The sequence below is a fragment of the Phalacrocorax carbo genome, chromosome 8 (genome assembly GCF_963921805.1).
Source record: "Phalacrocorax carbo chromosome 8, bPhaCar2.1, whole genome shotgun sequence".
Classification (NCBI taxonomy): domain Eukaryota; kingdom Metazoa; phylum Chordata; class Aves; order Suliformes; family Phalacrocoracidae; genus Phalacrocorax; species Phalacrocorax carbo.
This window is the reverse complement of record NC_087520.1, coordinates 28,596,209-28,622,392: the sequence shown is the minus strand read 5'-3', so window position 1 is coordinate 28,622,392 and position 26,184 is coordinate 28,596,209. Positions and strand designations below refer to the sequence as shown.

At 39.8% G+C, this 26,184-nt stretch overlaps 1 protein-coding gene and 1 long non-coding RNA gene across 4 annotated transcripts in view; one reads left to right on the top strand and one right to left on the bottom strand.

The window, feature by feature from the left end:
* The window catches only part of TOX3 (TOX high mobility group box family member 3), a 75,968-nt gene extending 54,874 nt beyond the window's left edge, over positions 1 to 21,094 (bottom strand). For both annotated transcript variants that reach the window (XM_064459400.1, XM_064459401.1), the window contains exon 1: positions 20,993 to 21,094. In XM_064459400.1, coding sequence (XP_064315470.1) covers positions 20,993 to 21,094 — 102 coding nt within the window. The remainder of the gene's footprint in view (positions 1 to 20,992) is intronic.
* Positions 21,095 to 21,205: 111 nt separating this feature from the next.
* The window catches only part of LOC135314770 (uncharacterized), a 69,147-nt gene continuing 64,168 nt past the window's right edge, over positions 21,206 to 26,184 (top strand). For both annotated transcript variants that reach the window (XR_010374249.1, XR_010374250.1), the window contains exon 1: positions 21,206 to 21,295. This is a non-coding gene — a long non-coding RNA (uncharacterized LOC135314770). The remainder of the gene's footprint in view (positions 21,296 to 26,184) is intronic.

The window sequence follows — 26,184 nt, the reverse complement described above, 5'->3', positions numbered from 1 at the left end:
ACAGCAGCTTCATCCAAACCACAACTGTGCCAGAAGTTATTGCTTTTACTGACCCACCTATCAGTTTTTCAATTCTTACGCTAGTAAAATTACCACACACAATAATTTAAAAGATTAAAGTATCTAATCTTAAACAGACCATTGCTGAGCTTTGGATGAATGATGGACGTCATATAATGTATTTTTAACTTTTAAAAAATTCTTTGGTTAATCTGCAACCATTATTTTGGATTTTCATTTCCAAGGACACAATGACTCTAAGCAATTTATGAAACTTTGTAAAAATGTAGTTTTCAACTACATTTAATAAATCTTTGTTATAAATGCGAATAGCTGCTTATGCAGATTAAGAACATTAAACAATTAATTTAATGTTACTGAGCAAATGTCATTAACATTTTTTGAAGATTGGATGAATATTAGCTTTGTTGGTAACTGACATTTTGAATATTTAGGGTTTTATAAGGGTGTTCATTTCTTTATAAAGCAGCAAATCTTCAGACTACTCTGTTTGCTTGTAGAAAACTACAATTGATATCTTTTCCATATATACTTAACCTCCTACAGATTTATTTGATTCTCAATAATTACTATTCTCCGGTAAGAGGCATATGTTATTACAGCACACTGCACTCCCACAAGCTGTCCACTCAGTGTATTTTAATAAATCTCTGCCAAAGCTGTATAAATTTGATCCTGTTTAAATTTAATAAGGATCAGAATATATCAAAGCACAGATTCCCATGGGAGAAATAGATATTTTGCATAGTTATTGAGTGCCCTATTCATAAATACAATGTGTAAGACCTAAACCGTCAACCTTGAATTAAAAAGAAAAAGAGATTAATGTGTGCAAAGCCAGCTACTTCTTAAATAACTAGTGAAATTAGTGTTTAATAAAACATTTTTCCCTATACTACCGTTAAAGACAGCAGCACTGCTACAGTTTTAATATTAGCATTCTAGAATGTCACTATTGAATATCTGCAGTATTGAAATACCTTTTCAAGTACCTTTTGCAATTCTTTCTTTAAAGATTTACCTGCATGAGGTCACAGATTGCTAAACATGTCACCAAGTGCTTCTCTTTGGGTTATGCCTTATCCTTTTCTATTCAGTGGGACCACTGCCTTAAGTGGAAAGCAGATCAGCAGCTAAGAGCCACAACTATTGCAGAACCTGAACTAGGTTAGGACAATGAATAGCATGAACATGTATTTGATGCCCATTTTCTTCCTTTTTCTGGAAGGATGTTAGACAGGAAGAACTTCTTCAATGCTCCATTAATTCTAGGTACGTTTTGGTGATTTTCCATAATACCCCATAAAATTTTATGTTCTATTAACTAGATCATTTCAAGTGCTTGCTGTGGCAAAATAGTAGGAGACACAGCTATCTGTGCAAACAGATGCTGATGTAGCATCTTATGAAGAATTTTGAGGACCACTATCATAAACACAAATACTGCATGTCTTCCAAATACAAATCCATTTATTTAATTAGTTCTTCAAACTCCAGTGTTTTATTTAATGTTATTGTTTTAAAGAAAACCTGCATATAAGGGGAAGAAAACCCTAATACCTAAACCCCATTTCCACCAGCACATGTAGAGACCACACCTGATAGCTGCTAGTTACAGAAATGATTCATTAGTCTTCCATAGGAAAGCTGCATTCCTTATCATTGGCTTCTATTAGTAATTGCCTATATAACTGTGTATACAACCTACCATTTTCAAAATTGCTCCACTTCCCTCCACCACCTTTGATGTTTATCATGACAATAGGTATGGGAAAGAAATCAGACTATATTTATCCTGATTTAAAATTCATATTTTCCGAGTAAGAGCACGAAAGTCAAGAGACAAATCACTTCACATGGACTACAGCTCTTTCCCAAGGGGAAAAGAAAAAAAATTTACTAAATCAATTTGCCATTGTTTTACAAGTCAGCCACAGAGAATGAAATCACAGATGGCTGAAATTAATGGAAGTTTTGCCATTTACTTCAACAGGCCAAAGATGTCATCCTCACTATTTTACTATACACAGAACCCTGATGCCAGAATTAGTACAGCTTTATGAAGTACAATACAACATAATTCAATCCATCGAAGTGAAGCCAATCGTATCATCACTCACTGTCCCCACTCACATCTATGGTGAGATTCATTCCTGTTTTCTTTTCTCTTTACCATCATATAGGTGTTGGAGCTGGGAAAAACCTCAGCCATGTTTGTCAGCAATGTTCCTTTATCCACTGTCAGTATTATGTTGTTATGGTGAAAGTGCGGATATAAAGATGAAGTTGAAAATTCAAATTATATCAATGGAAATGCGAGGAAACCACCACACAGGCAACATAGCTTTGCCAGAATGTTGCCACTGAAATCATAGCTTTTAAAACATAATTACTTTGAATTAGATCAAACAGTATCGTGATATAACTGTTCATCCTGGGTAAACACATGGCTAGGTCTTTTATGTGCCACCTGTAGCACAGGGTTACAATCTGTCTTTGTTTTCAAGAATTTCAGAAAATACTGCACATCGAATGGTGATAATGTTGGATCCATTCGTTTAAGAGATTCAGTGCTTAAGCACAAAGAGGCTGAGTTAAGAGTACAGTGACTTAATTTCCTTGCTTTTATGGGTTTGTGTCTTTCAACTTTAATTTTATTTCAGCAGTGCTTTGTGTTTATTATGGAGATATTCTGCTGTATTTCCCTTTTCTCAGTTCATGAAATTTTCAATATAACAAGAAAAAAACAGCTCAAATTCCTATTTTGAAAACCATATTGCCATTTTTATTCATCCTGTATTTTAATATAGCATCAATATTTAACTACTTCATTAAATGAAGTGTGACTTTTATAGTGAAAATGTCAGTCTTTGCAGTTCATTAAATTCATTTAAAGTATAGCTGCTTGATTTTCTTTTTCCCTGAAGGAATAAAGGACTATTAACTGAAGGCATAAACTTAGCATTAGCATGTACTTTTTCCTTCAAATTAACACTCAAGATTTGTAACAGTCTTTACAAATTTAAGGGATTGTTTGTATCCTTTTGCATTATCCTTATTTTTATAATAGATGTCACTTTTATAGCCTATACAACTGTTTATCACAGTTGGATATGACCAGTAGGATGTCACAGAGGATATTAACACGTCACGTGCTATTATGAATCTGTAGAATTCTACAAATAGTATTAAAAATACATTATTTTGAACCACAGCATCTGGAAAAATAAACTGTATATGAAGTAAAATGTAATAACTCTTGGAATACAACAGGGTTTATGAGTACTGTTTTTCTGTTTCACAAAACATTCTTTGATGAGTATCCTTTTTCAAGGAGGGTTTCCATTACCTAATACAAAAGAAGAGAGGGAAAGCTCCAGTTCCAGAAAGGTAGCACCATGTTTTTGCCACGTGTAAGAAATTCTGGTCCATATCTTCTAGTACTTCTGTGTAATGTCTCTAAGGCTGGAAAAGCTAATTATCTCTGATTAATAAATTGATGTGATTATAAAATACTTTTGTAAGAATTTAAAAAAAAACTGCTTTGAAATATATTACAATATAAAAGTGGTGATACTTTCTTTTCAACCTACTACTCCTTTCAATGTTTGGAGTAGATCTCAATGACAGTGGAATCTTTGGTTTTACAAGACAATCACGAGTTGTCTCCAGTTTTAGTGTTTGGGTCCCATCCGTCCCCCTCACAAACAAAGCAATTTGATTAGGCTGCTCTCTTGTAATAGTGATCTGAATCACGACCGTGATGATTCTCACACTTTCTATTCTCAGAGTGCACTAAACAGTTAATGCTTAATCTATTATAATACAGATAGTGATTAGGGGGAGAGGTTTGGACATGGACATGCGACATTCCAAAGGGCTTCATTTTCATAACTATAATATCCATCCTCTGAAAATCAAATACTTTTCTAATGTCTTAAATGTATAATCCAAAATACCGTACTGCACACAAACGTTTTGGGTACCATTACACACCACGAAGATTTATGTTGGAACTACGACTTTAAAACATATCAAATTATTCAATCTATGATTTTAAAGTTCACCATATTCCCCACTCCCTTCACACCTCGGAACTTTAGCCTCCACGCAACCAGCAACTGGCATCAAACTAGAGCGCTTCCTTCAAGAAACATCATCAATGAATGTTGTGCACAATGAAGTTTTATTTTCTAGGAAAAATATATCTCCAAATTTGTGCTAAGCTACTGTGATTTGGTTTTCTATGTGTCAAATTACAGGGTTTACAGGAAATTCTGGTGCTTGAACTACCTTCCTCTGGATGAATTTTTCTAGGGAGTACTATAGAGGATAATAATTGAATTATCTTGTGACTGTAATTCTGAAGAAAGAAAGATGAAACTCTAAAACTTAATTATAGAAGCAAGAACCCAGGCACACATGTAAAAAGCTAACAGGAACCAGTGACACATATTCCAGACTGGAGTTTGAAAGAAATAACAGTGTATAAACACTGATCTCTATACTGTAACATCTGCCAAACCAAACTGATGGGCTCTCACTAGCAATCCCTTACAGCAAGATTACATGGAGCTAAACAAAAATTATTTCTTTTAGGATGACATGAGTTAATATGCAACTACCAAGGGAGAGGTATGCAGCTGGCTGTATTAAATCCATATGCTCTGGACAGATCATAATTATCAGCTTGCTCACACCAGTACACACACACCCCCTCCAGGACCAGGATTCCCATTGTAGACCTTCATCTTGAAAGTAAACTCTCACCAACAGAGTTAAGATAGCTGTCCTGAATAGAAAACAAGTGCTTGGTTCTCCCACCACATGGACCTTCCAGGCAAAGGGTGAAACAATGCCACTCTTCCAGATCCATTTTTTCTAAAATCGTACAGAGAAGGATCAAATTAATCTTTGCTACCTATTCACCTTGTGCAATCATAGGATCGTTCAGGTTGGAAGGGACAGCAGGAGATCTCTAATCCAACCTCTGCTCAAAGCACAGGCCACACTGAATTCAGGAACTGTTTGCTTGGGGCTTGTCTTCAGTCAGGTCTTAAAAACCATCAAGAATAGAGACAACCTTTTGGGTAACCTGTTCCAATACCCCATTATCCTCAAAGGGATTCCCCCCCACCCTTATATGCAGTCTGAACTTGTGCCTTTTGCCTCTCGTCCTCCCACCATGTACTTCTGTGAAGAGCCTGGCTCCATCTCCTCACAGGTGCTGGGGCTGCTGTCAAGTTCCCTGAAGCCTTCCCTTCTCCAGGCTGGACAAGTCCTGCTCCCTGAGCCTCTGGCTCACAGGGTAAGCATGCTAGGGACTGACCATCTTGCTGGCCCTCCATGAATCTGCTCCAGGTTGTTGATTTATGCTACCAGGCAGCAGGACTCACTGGTCCTTTTCAACAGATCTGCTTCCCAGCCAGTCAGACCCCAGCCCATATCTCTCAAACCAGTAGACCATTAAAACTTTTTGATATATTAGGCCAAGGCTAAATGCACTGACATCAAACTTCAGGATTCTGTGATAGTAAGAGAGCCTCACAGATCTCCCAGCCCCTTTTTTAAAGTCCACCTTACAAGAAAAAGCAATAATTTATATTTCATTTTTTCATCCAGACAAAATACTTCATTACCAATTTGATGCACAAGCATAAACAAAATCTTACTGTTAGTATTAAGCAGCTGAAGTAGGAAGAATCATTACTTTGGATAATTGAGGCTTTCAAGAAAACTTACATCAGCTATAGCCACCTGCTTCAAACTTTAACTCCAACAACAAATGAACCCAGACTTCTAAAAAAAGACAAAGCTAGAACCCTCTTTCAAAAATTGATTACTGGTTCTTAGTCACACTTTAATTGTACAGACTTATGTTCTTGTCCCAGGCCATTCTAAGAAAAAGCAGCAATGAAACTTGACAATTAGCTTTTTGCACTCAAACTGCCTTATAACCAAGCAGCAAATCTTCACAGTACTTTGAGTTCAGTAATTTCCAGGGAATCATGCTGCAAATGCAAATAATCAGACCTCTAAAAATGAGGCTACTGGTGTTCAGAAAGAGCCATCCGATTCTTAAAACCTCAGAACTAACAGATATTTCCTACTTTTCAAGTTTTTCTGGACTTCTGAAATTAATCTACAAATTACTTAAGTCTGAGACTCAAAACCAGTTCAACCGAATGATCACTTCCAAAAACATCAGCCTACCACATTCAGTGCTACAACTGAGAGGCTTTAAAAAAGAGCTATGATTAACTAGATCTTTGACTATTGTACCACTCATTTGGGCCATCTCTTTTGTAAACAAAAACTAAACTGGTTCTGCCCTAGTTGAAGAATTCTCAAGATACTGTTTGTTGACATACAACTTCTGCTCAGATTTACCCTTATTTAATGCAACTTTTCAAAGAAAATGAACGGGAGGAAGTTTCCATTTTATATACTCCAACCAGAGGACCATCTCAGGAAGTCACCAAATAATCTCTGTTTAAAATGAACAAACATGCCACCTACGTTTTTCTAATAATACAGGATAAAGAAATATTTAAAAAAAATCATAAGAGCAATTAGAAAGAGATAATAATCATAGAGGACAGAAGAAATTTCCCTGTACGAGTAGGTGAGAAATTATGTTGTTATTTTTGTACACTGGACTAAACACAGAAACAAATGAAGATCACAGGATAAAGAAGAAAGTGTATTTCCTAGGAATGCTGCATTCTCAAAATCTCCTAATTTGCTTGCAGAAAATTAATACAAGAGCTCTTTTAGAACTGAATTCCTTTTAGATTAATTTACTGATCTAGTAAAGTTAAGCTAAGATAGAAGTATCCTTGCAATTCTAGACAAAAACAGGTATTTCATCACTATGTATGCAAGCACAAATACTCTATAAAATGATATAAGGAGTTGTATAAAATGCATCGATTTGCTACCTAAATAGGATTATAAACTGGACTTTTCAAGGAAAGATTGAACAACAGAATTATGCTGTACCTATGTACCTTTGATATTAACTAGTAATCCATAATTTAACTCTAATCCTTAATTTACTCTACTGTAATTCCACTTTTATCATATATATATACAAACAACTGGTGCTGTCAACAGTCTTGCTTAAATTTAAAAATGAAGAGACTATGTTCTGCAATGGCAGAAAATACCAACTGTATGAAGGAATCTGAGTTTCCCCTTTGCCACACAAACCAGTCAGGTCAGCCTATGAGTAATTAAGTGTCCAGACTTGGGGTGGAGGAGTAGATCTGCAAAGAACTGAATAGTTGTAGTAGCTACTCCTGCTAGGCTGGAATATTTACAATGGTGCTGGCAGATGGCACTTTTTACACAAATAACACAAAATACTTTGTCTCCATGGATTAAAAGCAAAATAAAGATACCCACTATCATAATTTCAAATTTATGATCTCTAGAGAAGAGAAACAGACTTGCATTGCTCATGAACACAAATGGACACCAAGGCGGGCTGCAAATTTTTGCAAGTGTTTCATATACTTCTCTGAAGGGCTACTTAGTTCTATTGTCCAAATGCTTTTTGAAAATTAAGTTCTTATTCACATGCCTGACACCAGATTATTTTTAGAAACCTGGAACTGAGGTAGCTACCAGTTAGCAGAGCATGGAGGTAAAGAAGCAGATGATTATCTGATGTGCACTGTCAGAACACCCACATCAAGACAAACTATCTAATAATTTGATACCATGCTTCTACAGACTGTCAAACTTCTACAAGATGTGGGTTTTTCCATCGCCTCTTTCAGACACTTAAAGACCTTTCCCCTCCCCACCACCACCAAGGAAAAGCACACCATTTCTAAAGGAATAACTAAGTAATCTCTCTATGTTCACAGATACTAGGTAACTCCCTAGCATCTATAAATCTCATTTGTAATAGTTTTCCACTATAAAATTAGACTTCAGGCACAAATTTTCTTTACTAGCTGTTATGCATAACTCCAAAGTTGGTGTTGAGTCTGTAAGGCAATCACATCTATGGTTGCCTTGTCCAAATCAAAGATTCACTTGGGATCACAGAGTGCATAACAAAACGTTAATATCATAGGTTTAGGAATGTAAACACAAAGCCTAAAAGAACCACATTAAACAAGATTAAAAGTACAATCAACCCCATGGTCCCTGTTTCAGCCAACCATAGAATATGACATTTAGCATAAACTCAGAGGCTTGAAAGTGACTACTACTCCTTTGCCCCCACTATTATAGGAAGGCTGCCTCAGCACCTTACTCCTCTGGAAGCAAAAGGCTTTCTTCTCATCCCAAATCTAAGCTCATAGCCTGCATGTATACAGCCACGCCTGTAACAACACTGTCTTCTCTCTCACCTTGCTGTTTCCAGTATTACTGTTAAAGCATAGATACTTCAAGTCTCTTATGTATTCTTTTCTTAAGAAACATCAATTCTCCAACTATAAGGTAGTTATTTGGAAAAAAAACCAAAAACCCAAAACACCACACCACCCAAAAAAATCCACACCACCTTTGTTGCCAGAGCTGCAATTTTGTGTGTCAGTTCTTTCACACTTCAGAGATGAAGATTATCTAGACCTTCCCAACTTGAAGCAACTGAATGTAGCATTTTGTTTCATTTTTGTTTGGCATCTATACTGGAGAAAACATAATGATGATTCATTTATGTAGTAAAAGTGCAGACAAAACCAATTGGAGACCATTTTTATGATTTCCAGTGAGGCAAATGTGTTGCTTCTGGCAAGGATGAGAGGCCAGATAGAACTGGTGCTTTTCAGAAGCCAGAGTACACTCACCAACATTACAGCCTGTCCCCACATAACATATTATCAGTACTGACTCCTTTGCTTTGTCAGCAGGTACAAAGAAGTGGCTTTATCCTTTTAGGAGATGAACGGTTCAGTGCCCAAGAAACTACTACTTCAAAATACACCCTCCAAGCTGAATTTTTTCCATCAAGTTTATGAAGCTCAATCCAAAAGCAGAAACATCTCTCTTCTTCAAAGAGGATATATGTGTAAGAGCAGGATTGCACCCATTTCTTTTGAATCCATAGAAGATTACAGAAAGTAAGGATGAGAAAGAAAAAGTTGAGTATGTTTTAAATCAGTTATTACATTAAGTTCAGTTTGTTTGTCTCATTGATTTTTTTTTAAGATAAACATAAATCATCTTCGCAGGGAAAACTTCAGTAGTTGGGATCAATAAAGCAACTTGCCTTGCTCTAGCATACATACTGAGATTCATCATCTAAAATCTTGTTATTTCTTATTTCTACATTCACAGATCACTGGCAACTAGAGTTTCAGAAAAAGGCAGCAGATAGGAGCTCCTCTGCTTGGGTGCCATACGCCAACTGAATGAAGAAGCAAACATGAACCTCTCTCTTTCTTCTGATCAAATGAGAACCAAAGATCAGTTTGCCAAAATGTATAGGAAATCTTTAAATCTGAATAACATGTATTTTCACCCTCTTCTCCCCTGAAAAAAAGAAAACAAACAAACAAACAAAAAACCCACAAACACCAAATCAAACACAACACCCAAATCTGCCAAACAACATCCAAAACTGCAGGGAGTTTAGACACGCAGGCAGACTGAAAATTCTCGATCCCCAAATTGTAAATGTTTAACAACGTTCCCCAGACACCATTCCCTCTTTCTCATTAAGGTGTTTCACAGCCACTTCTCTATTCTTTTTCTAAATTAACAAATGGCCATTTCCTTTGGCAACAGAGAATATAATGACTGCTTCTGACCACAGCAGTGTGGAAGATGAAGTAAAATAGTAAGACTCAACAAAATAAGAAGAAATGGAAAAACAATAGTTAAGAAGGAGGAGATCAAAGGTTTCTCACTGTCAAAATTCTGTGCCAGATTTGTGGTACATTGCTTGCACTCACTGTACCTGCAAAGTATCAATCTGAGTTCATGATTCTGAAGGACCAGAACTTATTTTCCTCCATGGAAATTATTCCTTCTTTTTTACTTTCATACTTATTTTAAAAGAAAAAGGTTACATCTGGACAGCAGAAAGCAAGGTGTATGCTTGCTATCAGTTCTCACCCATGAAGAGAATAAATGAAACTCGGAAGATCTACAAATACCTTATCAAGTCAAAAAGTATATGGATAGCTATTATATTCTTATGATTTCTAGACTACCCTTTTACATCCATTTTAAATATTCACTCTATTTATGTAATGGTATTTTAATGGTGTTTATCATAATTTTTGAGTCACAGAAACACTGAGAATGAAGCATAACAACATAATGTTCACCTGCAGTTAGATATAATATGAATCAAGCTCTATCATCACTGTCTCTCACTTAACGCCTCATGATGGAATAACCTTAAAAACTTATATTTAGAAATAATTCTGCATAAACACAAAATAACATGAAATATGATGCAGAGAGCCACAGTGGAATTCAGCTAATTATTGGTCCAAAAGTTAAAAGCGATGACAAGGAGCCCCATGATCTCCAGAGATGATGTACGTATCCTGATGTGTCCTGTAGAGCAAATAGCCTCTGCCCACATTTTCCAAGCATGGAAGATTGTTTCAACTGATGCAGACCAATACACATTGTCTGCATTTTAAAAAACATGTGACTGTACAAGAGTCACATTATTGATTCAACATTCATTAGTGACATGTACTACAAGTAACAGCTGCCATTTTTTCCTTACAAAAACCAACACAAAGCTCAAAAAAAAAAAAAAATCAAAAAACCCTTTAATACATTACCAAGTGAAGAATCGGGATTCTTTTCTAGTATGCAAACTCTCTGCCAGACTATTAACAAAAGGGCAAATTCTGAGACCTTCCTTGAAATACTGCTATTTACTAGAGACAAGAATACAGGAAGATAGGCAGCATACTTGTATATGTTATCACCAGCAATGTATTTGTGCTGATAGACGCCAAAGCCAATCTTCACTACCCTTACTCAAAATACTTTCTAATGGAGAAGACAGAAAAAGGCTGCTATCCTATCACAAGTTGTTTGCCAACTAAATTTAGAAAAACAGTTTGCTACTTAAACCGGGCAAGCTATAGTCCAGATTGAGGCAAAATAAACATAGAAGCTCACAATACAATTTTATAGCTGTGTTTTGAGAAGAGTTACAGGTAGAAAAGCAAGACTGGTCTCCAAGCTGTACACTGGACATATCACAAATCTGTGTATGCCCAATACCGAAGTGCTATTGGTTTGCCTACGTGAGTAGGTATTTAATCAACAGAACTACTATGTTTTCCTTTCATATTATATTTGATTAATCCCTCTGAGTTCCATTTGGCCCTAGATTGCACTGCCCGCCTTTCACCTTCTTCAGTCAGAGCTGCACATCAACTGAAATTCTGTCCCCAGAATTTCAGCAGCTCCAAGAATTTCAGGCTTTTGCTGTATGCTATCGGCCAGCAAGTCTAAGCCAAAGCAGGCAGCAGAACCAAGGGGACATGGGAAAGTTGTCCACAGAATGTGCTGACGCAGAGCACGCTGCAAGGGTCCTCCCACAAAGCTGATTGCACAAAGGCAAAATCTCAGAAGTAAGTCATCATCTCCGTAAGGCATGATGACTGGGGGAGGACGGGGTACTGAAACACTTCACTGAAGCCACTGATACACACATCTGATTCGAACATTACTTTAAGACGACCAAGGTAAGACAACCATCAGAACTGAGAATGCACATATGTCAAATCCCTGAAACAACAATTACATATTTTCAACGAGCCATACAATACCCTATGCACCTTACAAATATCAACCAAGATCCCAGAGCAAACTATTATGTTAAAAAATGCTTAGATAGAGGTATGAGAACAAAACAAAGGCAGCTTTCCTTACTAGCACTTCTGCTATGTCATAAACAACAGGTAGATCTCTATCATAGAAGCAATGATGCAAGCCACATTTAGGAAGCCAGGCTGACTTGTATGACATAACAACTGATTTACCACTCAACATGCACTCCTTGGGTCTCATCTGCGCCACCACGGCAGCATAAAGATAACTTTAAGTAGGTTTTAATCATGTCAGAAGGAAAGGACAGCAGAAGTGTCTGTTAAATCCCTTATCCTGCTCCTGTAAATTATTTGGCAGGACAGAATAAATTGATACAAATTACTTCATTTTATCATTTGAAATACAGTTACTGGACACTTTCAGAAAACCACAAACAGAATGTCACTATTATTTACTTTAATGATTAGCTTGTAGTGCAACTCTACATTAAGCTCTCGTGTTTGCACCTCACAATGTATTTATTTACATCTGTGGTGCATCCCGTGTACAGTCTTGAGATCAGTCTTGTTTTTACTTACAGGTCTGCTGTGAAAAAGAGCAGAAAATGCATTGTAAAATTCTGTTAATTTTGCCACATATATAGAGTAGGCTTTGTTTTTTTAATGTAAGGTTAATATATTTCAAACCATATCAAGCAAAACAATAGGAGAAAAAAAACCATGTTAGGTTGTGGTAGGAAACCACAACTATCAAGTTTTTCACTAGAACAAATAAATACCATGATATCCCCATATTTACATGGCCACCTATTATTATCACCATTTCATTTACATGCTTGCCAAGAACCCACAAAGGTAACAGCATTAACCTACTAAAGCAAACAGAATGGCTATTTTCACATGCCTAATCAAATTCTTATTTAAGAAAGCAAATTGCTTAAAAAATAGAGGACTGCTAATCCTTTATCAGTAAAACAGTTTACTGATAAAAGTACAATTTAACAAAAGCCCTTTTTTAATAACAAAGTAACACTGAAATACAGTATCCTAAACCATTCAAAATTCAACTATTTGTCTAAACCATATGACTATAGAGTAGCATAAAAAGAACAGCAGAAAATTTGATCTATTCTGAAAATAAGCTATTCCACTATGCAGCAATTGGCTTTTGCATGGTTTTAAACACAATTTTTCATATCAAAATCAGACAGTTAATCAACACTAAGGTGTTTAAATACATCCTGAAACTACAAACCTTTATATCAATCAGTCACTTTAAATAGAGGAGTTGTCCCATTGGGATAGAAAGGATGATTCATACAGCTCAGGTTGTTTCCATGCATGGGTTCCTTGCAAAAAAAAAAAAAACAAACCACAGCACCCACCAAACCAAACCCCAAAACCTAATACTTTATGAATTCGCATATCTAAAACTATTTATTTTTAGATCCCTATCTAATTTCTCTGACATTAACTGTTTACAGAATTACAATGTAAACTATATCCACTTTGAGTGTTACACACAGGAGAGTTTCTCTTGAAAAATTCTCATAAGAAAAAAAAATGGAGAGATGAAGACAACATGCTTCAAGTGACCAAAATCATCTGGATGTGGACTTCATTTTCCACAAATCCTATCATACTGGTAATTTAAACATATTTACAACCTTTTGTTAGGGTGCCCAGTTGACCAGAACTCTTCAGAATATCAAATATAGAGAAAACAAAATCCAAATGTAAATGTCTCTATGCAAGCAATATTCTGCTTTAACATAATGATTTTACATAATCATCAATTACATACTTCATAAAGCAGATGAGGAAAGTGAGGAGATATGCATGTTATTGCTTCTGCAGCCCTCACCTCGGCCAGTAGCAGATAAAGTCATGCCAACAACAACAACAAATTTTAAAAAAGCAGAAGACAAACAGATCCCTTACTTCAGAGGTTGCCAGTCCAAATACTGGCATTTCATCCCAACATAGCCTTCATTTTTTACTTCGCTATGTCACAACCCACTCTTTTCCATAAGATTTAGTCATAGCTCTCAAGTCTTTGGCCAGGAAGGATAATACATGCTCATAGTGACCCAGACAGTAAGAAGGGCTATAACCTTACAACAGCAAAAATAAACCATTGAATTGATGACAATTTCTCCCATGAAATGCCAAGGGCAGGCCTGATCTAATGCCCATATAAGTAAGTGAAAGACGCCCACATTGAATCAGTCTCCAATGAGCATAAACAAAGCTGAGATACAAGTGCTAGAGGGGAAAAAAGCTCCAAGTAGTTTTCTACCCATGATTTTTTTTTAAATCAAGCTTAAAGGGATATTAAGGGATACTTTCAATTTGCAGTTTTTGAGAATGGACAGCTTTACTTTTCTCTCTTGATACTTATACAGGGCTTGTCAACAAAACGCTGGCTGCTGGGCAAACTGGCCACGAAGGAGGAAATGGAGAACACCAATGCCAATAGCTGGCACACGAACTATACAAAAAAACCTGAAAACTAGATGAACTGTTTAAAACTAATATTGTCTAGGTTTTGTAGCATACCTTTTCCAAGAGAATTGAGTCTGCAGCACTGGTCAATCTTATCTCCAGCACCCTGCTCATAAAACTCTGTTATTTTTAATGTGATGAAAATAGTATTTTCAGCCTGTCTGTCCATTACCATGAAGTGTCTGAAAAAATTCATGAAAACATCTGTTTGGATATCTGAGGTACCTGTGGCAGAACCAGCTGTATAATGACAGTCTCCCTTTTTGGTTTTGCTAGTTCAGCAGCCCTATAATGCCTGTATTTTTCAATATATTGTTTTAGGTACCAACAGAGAGAATACATTCAAAACAGAATTTGGATTAGTCTGACAGGTGCTAACATGCAGCTGAAAAGGTATGAAATAGAAACCTTGTTACAAAAATAAATAATGAATAACATGGCAGCAAGCATGATCTCATCAAAGTCTTCATCTGAACGGAACATAGCAGCAAAGACTAGAAGGCACTTGTATGACATTGTTATCTAAAGCCCTGATTACATTTTCACCTCAGAGTTCTCAATTTTGGTAGCAATCATTGCAAAGATACTATGGTGACTGGCACTCTATAACTACATCACACAGACAGGTAACAGCATAGAGGACGGCTATCAGATAAGAGTTTGAAGCATTTGAAAATTCAACCCTGCCATTAGGTCTGTATAACAGTACTCAATTTTATGGCAGCGGAAATGTGATTACAGATTAAAAGGTAGGAGTAGTGCTGTACAAAGTCTTCTCCCCTTAAATTAGATTATCATCATTCAATAGCATTAGTTAGGTTTTTAAGGAGTGTCAGAATTCAACAAATATATAAACATGTATTAACTCTAAATTTAATAAAAGCCTGCAGCATAACCCAAAGGTCACAGTTTGATTGGCCTCGCCTTGCTGGACACTGCAAAAAAACGCAACAAATGAGTCACACAACTTACAGTTAACGCAAGCTACTTTCATTTCATATCCGCCAAAGAATATAAGCTATTATTTCCTCTGTTTCTATTTTAGATTTTATTACAAATTCATAATATTTCCTTATAGGGCTAGGTGGGACTTGGTACCTCTGCATGAAGTATGTTTGATGCAGGCAACACTATGGGAATGAGGCTCTTGTCATCCCAGCAGATTAGGTCAATATTCCCTCACTCTAAAGCCAGACATGTGAGTGGGTATCCATGTCCATGGTATGCATGCACCAAAGTTGTGACTGTAAATTATCATTATTTTAAAACACACCCACTAGTAATTTCCAAACATACCACAAGTACTCCAGATTACCTCTAAGCATTAAACTCAAACTCTTAATCTATTACTGCACATTATTACAAGTATCTTACTAACACATGGTAACCCACTGTAATGAAAACACCTAAAGTATATTTTTTAAAATTGACTTCTACTAAGTATACTTTATATACAACCAACTCTATATGTCTTGATAACAAATGGTTCATTCAGTATAGGATCTGCATTATTTCATCAACAAAAAATGTACACTGCATAATCCAATTAGTATCACCATTACACATGCTCATTCTGAGCAACATAGGTTTCTGTACAGTTTCTGCCTTTGGCATACAGAGGTTTCCTTTCAAAGCCGGCTCTTCAAGTACATCATGACACATGTGGGATGACTGATCCTGAAAAACAACATAATGGAAGCCATGGTAATCATACAAATTATAATAGTATTCATGTGAACATACTCATCTGATCATTGCACTTCCTCTTCTAAGCACTGGGAATTATATATCCAACATTTTTAGTGCTGGATTGGACAGCCAAATATTTTGGGAACTTTTTTGCTCGCCAGCAGTAGTTGCCTGCACAGGTTTTGAGACGTCAGAGGCAGAGGAGGGCTGTTCTGGGAAAGAAGCAGTTCAGCACAGTTGCCACATATGCCAGAAGATGAAAGGGAAATACTGAAGATAAAATGGCATTCACTGAGTTGATACTGCAACAGAAAGTTCCCCATCCCTTATTTAAACTGTCTCCACCAAGACCCATATTTGTGTCTCTGCTTATGCATCTCTACTCCCTACTTTGTGGGAACTCCTTGGTGCTTTCTGCTACTCTCCCATCACCTGGGGCTACCTCTGTCATGGTCAAACCGTAGGTACACACATGACCACAGCACACATCATCTTCCAGTCACCAGAGACTACCCTGGCCGCATCAGACCAGAGCCCAGAAGTAAACTAGCATATATGCAGGGCAGATGATGAGCAAGCACAGAGCTTTCTATCTTAGAAGAATACATGCACCCATTGTCTCTCACCATCTGCTATATGAAAGAAAAACCTACACACATATAGCCACACTAAATTTGCAAGAAGAGTAATTTTCAATCATTTGCATAACTGTAATCCATTTTTTCCTAACAACACACGCTAATAGAAATTACTTATGGCCCCAGTTTAGCATGCTACTAAACTACTGCTGTCTTCACTTTACCTCTGGAAGAACAAGATAACCTTCTGGAGCTTCCTTTGTAAAATGCAAAATATTTCAGCCAAAAACATCAAGCTCTGACATTCACACATATGTATGCTAGTGCCTAAATTAATGTATGTATGTCTGAAATTTGTATCCTTCAAGGACAATCTGTGTAGAAGAGATAAACACTATAAAATGTAGACACAGCTAAATAATGAAGTAAGGATTCTGGAATTGAATATAATGATAACTCAAGGACTGAGCTGTATGTGTTTAGGTTTTGGAGTTTTCCTTTTTCCAAACTGCATTATAAGAATTATGGTTCCTTTAATTAAAAAAAAAAAAAGTATTTGCTACGATGAATAGTAGTTCCCTAAATATTTTTAGTACAAGACATGTAATTTACTCAAAAAGTAAAAAAGTTTGTTCAGAAAAACTACTCAACCATAACAAACAACCAAAATCATTCTCTACCTGCAGAACCATAAAAAGGATCAAAACAAAAGCAGAATGTTTTACAACAGCTGGTCTCCCTCAACTTTCTGTAATTTTTATAGCTATCTTTTTGGTGAATGTTTTTTAGTACACCACAGCAGGACTCTTCCAGAAAAAGGCAGACCATGATTTCACTCATGCAATTCCATGAGTAGAGGTGGATCGTTGTTATCCCGAACCACCACCAGCCAGACACATGCAGGGTCAAGTCATGTACTCTCACACAAGCACTGACAACTTATCAAATATGGCCCTGATCCAGCAAAGCACTTAAGCACATGCTTTAGTTTAAACATGTAAGTAATCCTATTAGAGTGAATGAGATTCAGCATAAACCACTGGACTGAATCTCAGAATACCTTGGTCGTGGCCCTGATTATGTCAGTGACTGACTGCATAACCTTGGACAAATCACCGTATTTCTGTGTCTTTACTTCCTCTTTTGCCCTTTACATGTGCTTACGATGTTGCACAACATCTCAACAAAAATAATCCCAATCTGGAATCTTCTAGAAGCTGCTGTACTTAACATAATGGCAGAGATACTTATGTACTTTAGTCCCTTTTCAAATGCCTGTCATACTCAAAACCATTGCTCCCCCCCCAAAAAAAACCCCCAAATTACATACCTTACCCTTAAGTCTGAATATCCAGTATTGACAACCGATTTCGAAAGCACGACAGTGCTGTTAAAAAGCAGCTTGGAGAAGGAATCCAACTGAAGGGTACCTGCAGGTATGGGCCAGGACAGCTCCCAAGCACATGTGGTTACAAGGGCAGGACTCCTGCTGCTGCAATCCTCCTCCCACTGCTAGTCTCACCAGGCACGGTGAGATCCCATGGCCTGCCTGGAGATTCATGGGTCAGTCTGCCACACTTTTGCCAGTGCTGTACCCACAAAAGGGAAAAAAACCACACAGTCCTGGGAAAACCTGTTTAAAGCATGCAGGTGGAAGACAGCATTGTCTCGCAGAGTGCAACGCGTTTACACTAAAAGGCTTTAAGTTTAATTGTTTTCAGACATTGTGATACAAGTTACAGTTTTCCACAGGTAGGCCATACGCCATCAACTCTTTCTTAATGATCCTGAGAATATTTTCACATAAATAATTCTCCTTTTGCACATACATACTACCATGCAACGTGTTTACTCTTGCCATCACACTTCCTGCTTCCTGGCAGTTGTCACAAGCAATGTCACTGTCACAAGGAGAATATGGATTCAGCTCCTAACAATGAAGCAGGCATGGATGAGTGAGCAGGATACTCAAATGAGTTTCAGAAAGACTTGAGGTGAAATACTGTCCCCAATGAAATCAATAACAGCTCTCCCATTTACTTCAGCAGAGTAAATATTTCAACTCGTTTTTTCTATGCCCTCTGGACATCCCAATGCCTAACAGAGTAATCATTTATTTTCCATAGGAACACAGGGAAAAGGACAGAAGGGATAGAAAACGAGGGAGGGAAGAAATATTTCAAAATAAATGTACTCTTTTTCCAGAACAATTTAAAAAAACCAAACAAACAAACCTTACAGTGATTCCTATAATTATAGATTATAAACAATGCAGAAAATAAGATTAGATTACCACAGTTAAGATTCTTCTTTCTAGGAACTCATTCACAAATTCCTCTTCCATCCTTGAAACACCTGTACACCATGTTGCTGCTTTCCCAGCTGAGCCAAAGAAGAGCTCACAGCAACAGCAACACAGCTTTGCGTGTGTCAGTCTGCCCTGGATCAGGCCTTTTGCATACAAAGATATCTATTATAAGACACACGCATCATGAGCTGCACTCTGTTAATTAAAATATCTTCTGCTGCAGATTGGAAGCCTGGCCTACAGATACTTGCCAAAATTATGTTCAGGAGCACAGCAACTGAAATGCATTTTTGAATAGGTCAAAAGTTAGTTACTTTTGACTTTTTCTGAATGCGTGCTCTGTTCTCATTGTACAATGAAGAGAAACACAGTCAAAAGGTTATATATAACTGTGCATTTGCAGCCACTTCATGGACACAAAAAAAAAAAAAAACGCTTTTTGGAAGACATTCAAGATTTTGGACATAAAAAAAAAAACCACAACAAAAACCTGCACAGTAACCTGTAACAGAGCCTGAAAAAATGCATGCCATGCATTACATAATAAAGTTACTGAATAAGTGAAATTTACAGTAAGCTTGCTGTCAGTAAGCGTTACAAGTTTCCAAAATTAGTTGGCATATCAGAAAGCAGCGAATATTTACTATGCATTTTAGTGCTCTTGAAGTCCTTAGCAGCATTCAAAGTTAAGGTTGATATTTCATCTTTAATTCATGCTCCTGTGTCTTTCTATATTAAGTACTAACAAAGCAGCATGCTAATGCCTGGGCACAGAGAGCATGCGCAAGGCAGGGGCTGCGGACGCTCCAGCGGAACGCTGCTCTGCATCTCCAGTGAAAGTACATCTGCGCCTTTCGACCAGGGAGGCAGCCACCGCATCAGCACTGACAAACTTAAACATCGCAGCAGCTGAGATAGAGGTTACCGTAAACAGCAACGGAAAAGTATGCTCGTGAGCTCTACTTAGAAGCCATTTCTCTAGGAGAAAGTTTTCTTCAGCTACTGAAGCTCCTTATTTGAATACACATTATTTCTCCCTCTTAAAGTGATCTTTGTAGTTCAAACTTTATCTACTCATTTGGAAAGGGTTCTAAAAAAAAAAACACACCCAGGTTTTAACACAAGTTTAGACTTCGCGTAGCACCCTTCTTTTCCCCAGCATCTCATAGAGTGCCTCACAAAAGGCCCCAGAGGTTGGACAAACATAGCACCAGAAGAAACACAGTGTGAAAGGGATCTTTATGTGCATGTGTGAGGGCCCAGTGCTAATAGCTCAATGTACTATTGACACATCACAGCGCAAACAGCTAAGTCTTTTTCAAAATAGCCTGAGTCACAGCGTCATCCTTAACTTTGCCTTTCCGAGATTTGGGTAATTTGTGAAACAAATCATCCCGTATTATTAAAACATATTTTTGTAACTGATGGTAGCCACTGGGAAACGACTATTGCTTCCGGCCGTAAGGTTTACTCCGTGAACTACGCACAGCGCGGAGAAGGTGCGAACAGCCAGAAGTGATGCTGCAACTTCTCTGACAACCCTCGCCAAATCACAACGGCTGTTATCTCCCCGTGCTGGCAGCTGATGTACTTTCAGATAATCCTGTTAGGTATAATCCTTTAGTTAGAAACCGGCCGGAACGGTCCGAGATCGGGAAGTAGCGGGAGGCACGCCGTGCCCCCCCTCGCAGGGACGCCCGAGCCACCCAGGGCTCTGCCGGAGCCCCCCCAGGGGCTCCAGCCCGGGGAGAACTTCTGCAAGTCCGGGCCCGAGCGGCGAGCGGCTGCGCGCTCGGGAGAGCCGCCTTTTGTTCCCCGGCCGCGGCGGGGACGGAGTCGCGGGTCCCTGAAGTTACTAGCGGTTCTTTCGAGGTTTGGGACCGGACCGAAGCGCCCAACAGCCGGGCCAAGGCGGCGGCCTGGCGGGCAGATCCCCCGGGGCGACCCCCGCCGCCGGCGGCCCCCTTCCCGGGGACGGGTGTCCCGCCGCCCCGCAGAGACCCGCCGCCGTGCCCCGCCGCCTCGGGCATCCCCCGGCCTCCCCCGCCCGGCGGAGCCCAGACTTCGGCTCTCGGGGAACCGGCCCCGGTGCAGCGCGAGGAATTAACACCCGCGGGAATAATCACCTTGTTGTAGTTGTAGTAACCCAAACACTGGGCAAAGTCCAGGTTGGAGGGGTCTCCGGGAAGCGAGCTGCCCGCCGCAGCCGGGTAAAATCTTACATCCATGCCGGTGCTTTTGTCCAAGAAGTGTACTTGGAGAAACCGCCGGGAGGTTTAATAGATCCACCTTCAGGTGCCTTCCCCGGGGCTGGGGCGCGGGTAAATCGCCGAGGGATCGGGGCTGCGGAGCGCCGAGCCTTCCCGAGAAGCGGGGACGAACAAGGGCCGGGAGGGACGGCGAGGGAGAGAAACGGCGGAAAAGTGCAGGTAAACAAGGTAGAGACGAGGGGGAGACGAGAGGAGGTGGGCGGCGGAGCCCAGGTGGGTGCCCGTCCGCCTCGGTGGGAGGAGGGGAGGAAGGGAGGGTTGTTGGTTTTTAAAAGCTCAGTGCCAAGCCACGGGCTTTGCCTCCGCATTCAGGAGCAGCTGCTGTACACAAAGGAGCCACGCGCCCGGCGCGGACGGACGGATGGACGGACCGACCGACCGCCGCTGCCCGCCGCAGCCTGCCCGCACCGCTGACAAAGGCAGGGTGTTGGGGGGGGGGGGCCGTCACCGCCGCGGGGCCGGGGGAGCGGGGCACCGCGGTGTCACGGCCGCCGGGGCGGGGGCGGCTGCCCTGGGGTCGGTGCAACAGGGCTGCGCTGGCCGGGACGGGCTGAGCGGCGCGGGGCGAAGTGCCGAAGGAGCCGGCGCCGCGCTGGCACCGCTCCTCGGGAGGAGCGACCGGGCCCGCGCCCCTCCCCGCCCCGCCGCCGCCGCCGCCGCCGCCCCTCCCGCCGCCCGCCCGCTGCCGCCCCCGGCGGCCGGTGCCGGGCCCCAACGACGCACGCCCGGGGGCGGCCGCCGGCCCTTACCGCGGCTGCCCTCCCGTCTCAATGGCTCTGGGCGAGGAACTTTCACCGCTCCCGCCACTTTTCTCTTTTTTAAATTTTTTTGGGGGGGGGGCAATGCACTTTATGGATTGACACCGCTGCCTTGCTGCCTGAGGCTGGTGGCAGAAAAAGGAGGTTTGTATAGTGTGCTGTCAAGAGCAGGACTTCAAAACATAGTAGCTTGCTCCACAGAAGCCTTCTTGAAGCCTCAAAGTCACTGGATGCTGATTCAAAGCAATCCGCTAATAATCCAGAGTTGTTTAGTCAGTCATATGTGCTGCACCAGCTGTATCTGCTACCCTGAGTGGAGCTTTCCTGTCCCAAAATCTTGCTCCAGAACGTTTGGAGGAAACACTAAAGCAGTACAAAGGCCATTTAACCTCCTCATGACTTATGCCATGCAGACAAGGTGTGAGGAAGGAGGTTGAAAACGTGCACTTGACTCAAGGCTCCTGTGACAGGGAGAGAATTGCCTTTCAGGTCTAGGGCTGAGTCCTGTGCAGTTGTAATACAACTGACTATACACCCCAGCCTGTCTTTAGTTTACTCCATTTGGTGGCAAAATAGCAATGACAATGCAAATATACAAGGTTTAGCTGTACAACACCAGCAAGACATTCTCTAAAGGTCCATGCATCTCTGCTGTGGCTGCCGAGGACAGACATCCTGGGCCTATGCTACGGTCCCAGTTCAGACAGAAGCGTGCTCCTCGGGGGCTTAATGCCTCAAACCTCATGTCCAGGCGTGATTTTGCACTGCCTAGATAGATTGGGAGCAAACCATAAACCAGTCAACAGCTACAACATGTAGAAAGGGAACATCTTCCCAACTCCATTCCTAGAAACCTTATTTTCGATATTTATGGTGACACAAGTAGCTCCTTCCAGCACAGGAGACACCACATCACCCTTGTTCAGGGTACTGATCCTGAGGCATCACAGTCTGAAGCAAAGAAAGATCTCTAAAGTGACGTTTTGCACTAAGAGCAGAATTAAACATAGCACAGATAGACATCAGTATTTATATGGAGTATTTAGAATTTAACTTTCTAGAAAAAAATATCTAGGAACAGGTAAATGCCTTGGTAGAAAAGAAAACAGGCATATTCCGTCAAATACTTAATCCAATTTCATACTCATTGTGTCAACCATTTTTAACCAAAGGGAAAAAACTGCAAAATCTACTTTGTTGCTAGAAGGGAAATGCTTCAGGAACAGACAGCACAGTGTTCACACAGGCACAACCCATACCTGTGGCAAAAATTATTTATGCTTCTGAGAGAAACAAGTTGTTCAGAAATAAAAAGACATTGAATCTGCTTCAGAATGCAATGTTGCATTTGAGTATTCCTCCAAAGCAGTGACAGAAAAGTGGTAGTGTATAGACATAGCAAACTCATTTCAACATTTCAACTGAGGTTAATAAAGTAAGATGTGCTTTGTTTTCTCCACTGGGTGACAAACATTTCTGTAAACCCAAGTGTAAAAGTTAGAATAAGCAGATTCTCAGGTACAGGAACAGATTGTTGGCACCAAGTTCTGAGGTACCTGCTATATAATACGGGCATTTCCAGACTGCCTTGCTGTGGTTTTCTATACCTTTAACAAAATCTGGAAGTACATTCCTGTTGATTCAGAGGGAAATTGCTTCAGTGAGGGATGAGCAGCAAATGATTCCAAGATTAGGATTTGGTCCTGTTCTCATATTGAAAGGAGCCGCTGAAGGGCTGCAGACCTATACAATATATGGCTTCTGGGCAGCGCATGGCCTACAAAGCTCTTTGGCTGTTGCAGTGTTCCTGCCTTGGCTGGCAAGGGGCTTTACGGATGCCCAACAGGCCACACCCCAGGCTGACCAGCCCAGCTTACCCCCTGTCCCGCGGCCTTGGCAGTGGCCTCCACTCCAGAGCCAGAAACACCTGCCTGTAGAGCAAGGGGTGGCAGGTGGGAGGCACACAAGGTGCCATGGTGGGTGGGCAACTACCACCTCTGGGTTACAGGTTTTAAACTCAGAAGATAGGCAAGTAATGGTGGTGTAAATAATGATGATTTTAAGTACTGTGATAGAATATCTGTTTCCAACATAGTATATTCTAACATTTCTTCTGAAAATAAAAGAAAAAGCATAGTAGGGAAACCCCAAAATATTTCATCTTGACATCACCAGCGCAGAAGCTAATGGAAAATTGAAATGGAATAAGTCAGCATTACAAAAAAAAAATTAAATTCCAGCTAGGAAAAACACCCCCAAAACTTTATTTGGTGAAAAGTTTTGAAATACTGTCTATTTATACAATTATGAAACTAAAATATAGAAATTTGATGATACCTCCAACAAAAAAAAAATCCTGTTCCTGACTATAGTCTAGCTTTGGCACCTCTACTAAGCGCCCAAAGTAAATCTTTTGCAGAACTAGTAAGACTGCAGTGAAATTAATGAGTGATTTAAAGAAAACCAGAAGAGAAACTAGGACATATATGCTAATTTTTTTTTTTTTAAAACAAAATATTAGATTTTATGTGATATTGTGCCAGCGTGAATTTTACAAATTAAAAAATTAGGCATGTGTGTTTTCCTTTCTCAATACCTCTTCAATGTAGTTTATTAAATAAGTTGAGTAATCTCTGCTACACTTTAAATCCCTATACATGATGTCAAATCTGTTTGTTAGTAACAATGTATTTATCTCAGGAGTACATTAATGATAGAATATGAGCCCAGGTATTTATATCTTTCTGTACATTTTGCTTGAAAGGAATCCAACAGATTCTTCTCTCAAGCCATTCTCTTTAAGGTCCTTCAAACTATGGCTTTGGAATTCTTTTTTTTTTTTTCCTGTCAGAGCAGTTGGAAATATGAAATATTTGCAATTTTGAGTAAGCATTCCCCTTTTTTGGCTGGTTTAATAAAAGTAAGCATCTACCTACAGTAAGCGGAGTATTCCAGTAGTTTCTCTGGTCCTGAGCAGCCTTTATTTCAAAGAAACTTCTTGAAAAGCACTGTTCCATAAAGATTTGAATGTATGCCTACCAATGCCAACAATCATGATTCAGGCAGTAACACACAAACTGTGACTTTGTTCCATCTTCGGCTATACTTTCTTCTGACTCATCATCACAATTCAATTTTAAAAGCCATTAAGAACACTCCGACTGCTTCTCTGATGTAAGAGCAGAAGTTTTATCGGAGTGAATTGGTCATATACAAGCTCAAAAGCGTGCATGCACAAATTCTCACTGCTGCCCAGAAACCTTTCTACTTGCACAGGTAAATACTAATGTTCCAGGCCTAGCTGATTGCCACACGAGCCTGGCGAGTCCTTTTCTTTGTACCAGGACATAGCAAGGGAATGTGTTTAATGGTTACGGCTTATTTGCTTTATCTTTAGCTGGTACCTTTACAGCCTCTCCAAACTACTTCGCAAACCCTGTGTCAGCCTCCCAGTCTGTAACAGGGATACAGCACCAGAGGCACAGTAACATTTTCTTTCTTTTTACTATACAGAAGTAAAAGGCACTGGGAGGAGATTTACTCCAACAAATAGTTGACTTCATTACATTCAAGGTAAAAGATCAGCCTTGAGAAAAGGAGGCTTCGAGGGGATCTCATCACCGTGTACCAGTACTTAAATTAAGGGGTAGCTACAAAGAAGATGGAGACTCCCATTTTACACGGAGTCACATGGAGAGGGCAAGGGGGAATGGACACAAGTTGCTCTTGGGGAGATTCCGACTGGACACAAGAGGGAAATTTTTCATAGTGAGGACAGTCAACCATTGGAATAATCTCCCCAGGGAAGTGGTTGACTCAGTCACATTGGACACCTTTAAGAGTCGTCTGGACAGGGTGCTGGGCCATATTGTCTAGACTGCTTTTCCTAGAAAGGTTGGACTAAGATGATCCCTGAGGTCCCTTCCAACCTGTGATTCTGTGAAAAAGCAGAGTCAGGAAGAAATCTCAGAGATAAGAGCAGACACACCAGCTCTCAATCATCCAGATGTTCGGATAGCCAGCCAAGTCTTCCACAAGTACTGCAACTCAACAATTCCCATGTCTCTGGCACAACAGTCCCCTCACTGGCAATAATAGCAAACATGAGAGGGGGCAGGAAAATAAGGAATAAGGAAAGAAGGAGTGGAATTGGGAGGCTGGACCAAGACTCTTTGCTCCAGTTTCACAATGCAGAATCAACATTAAAAAAGACCTGACATTCATTTTCACACTGCAGGGTCACACCTATCGGCTCCTATAAGAACTGGGAGGAAGAGGAGATCAGAGAAT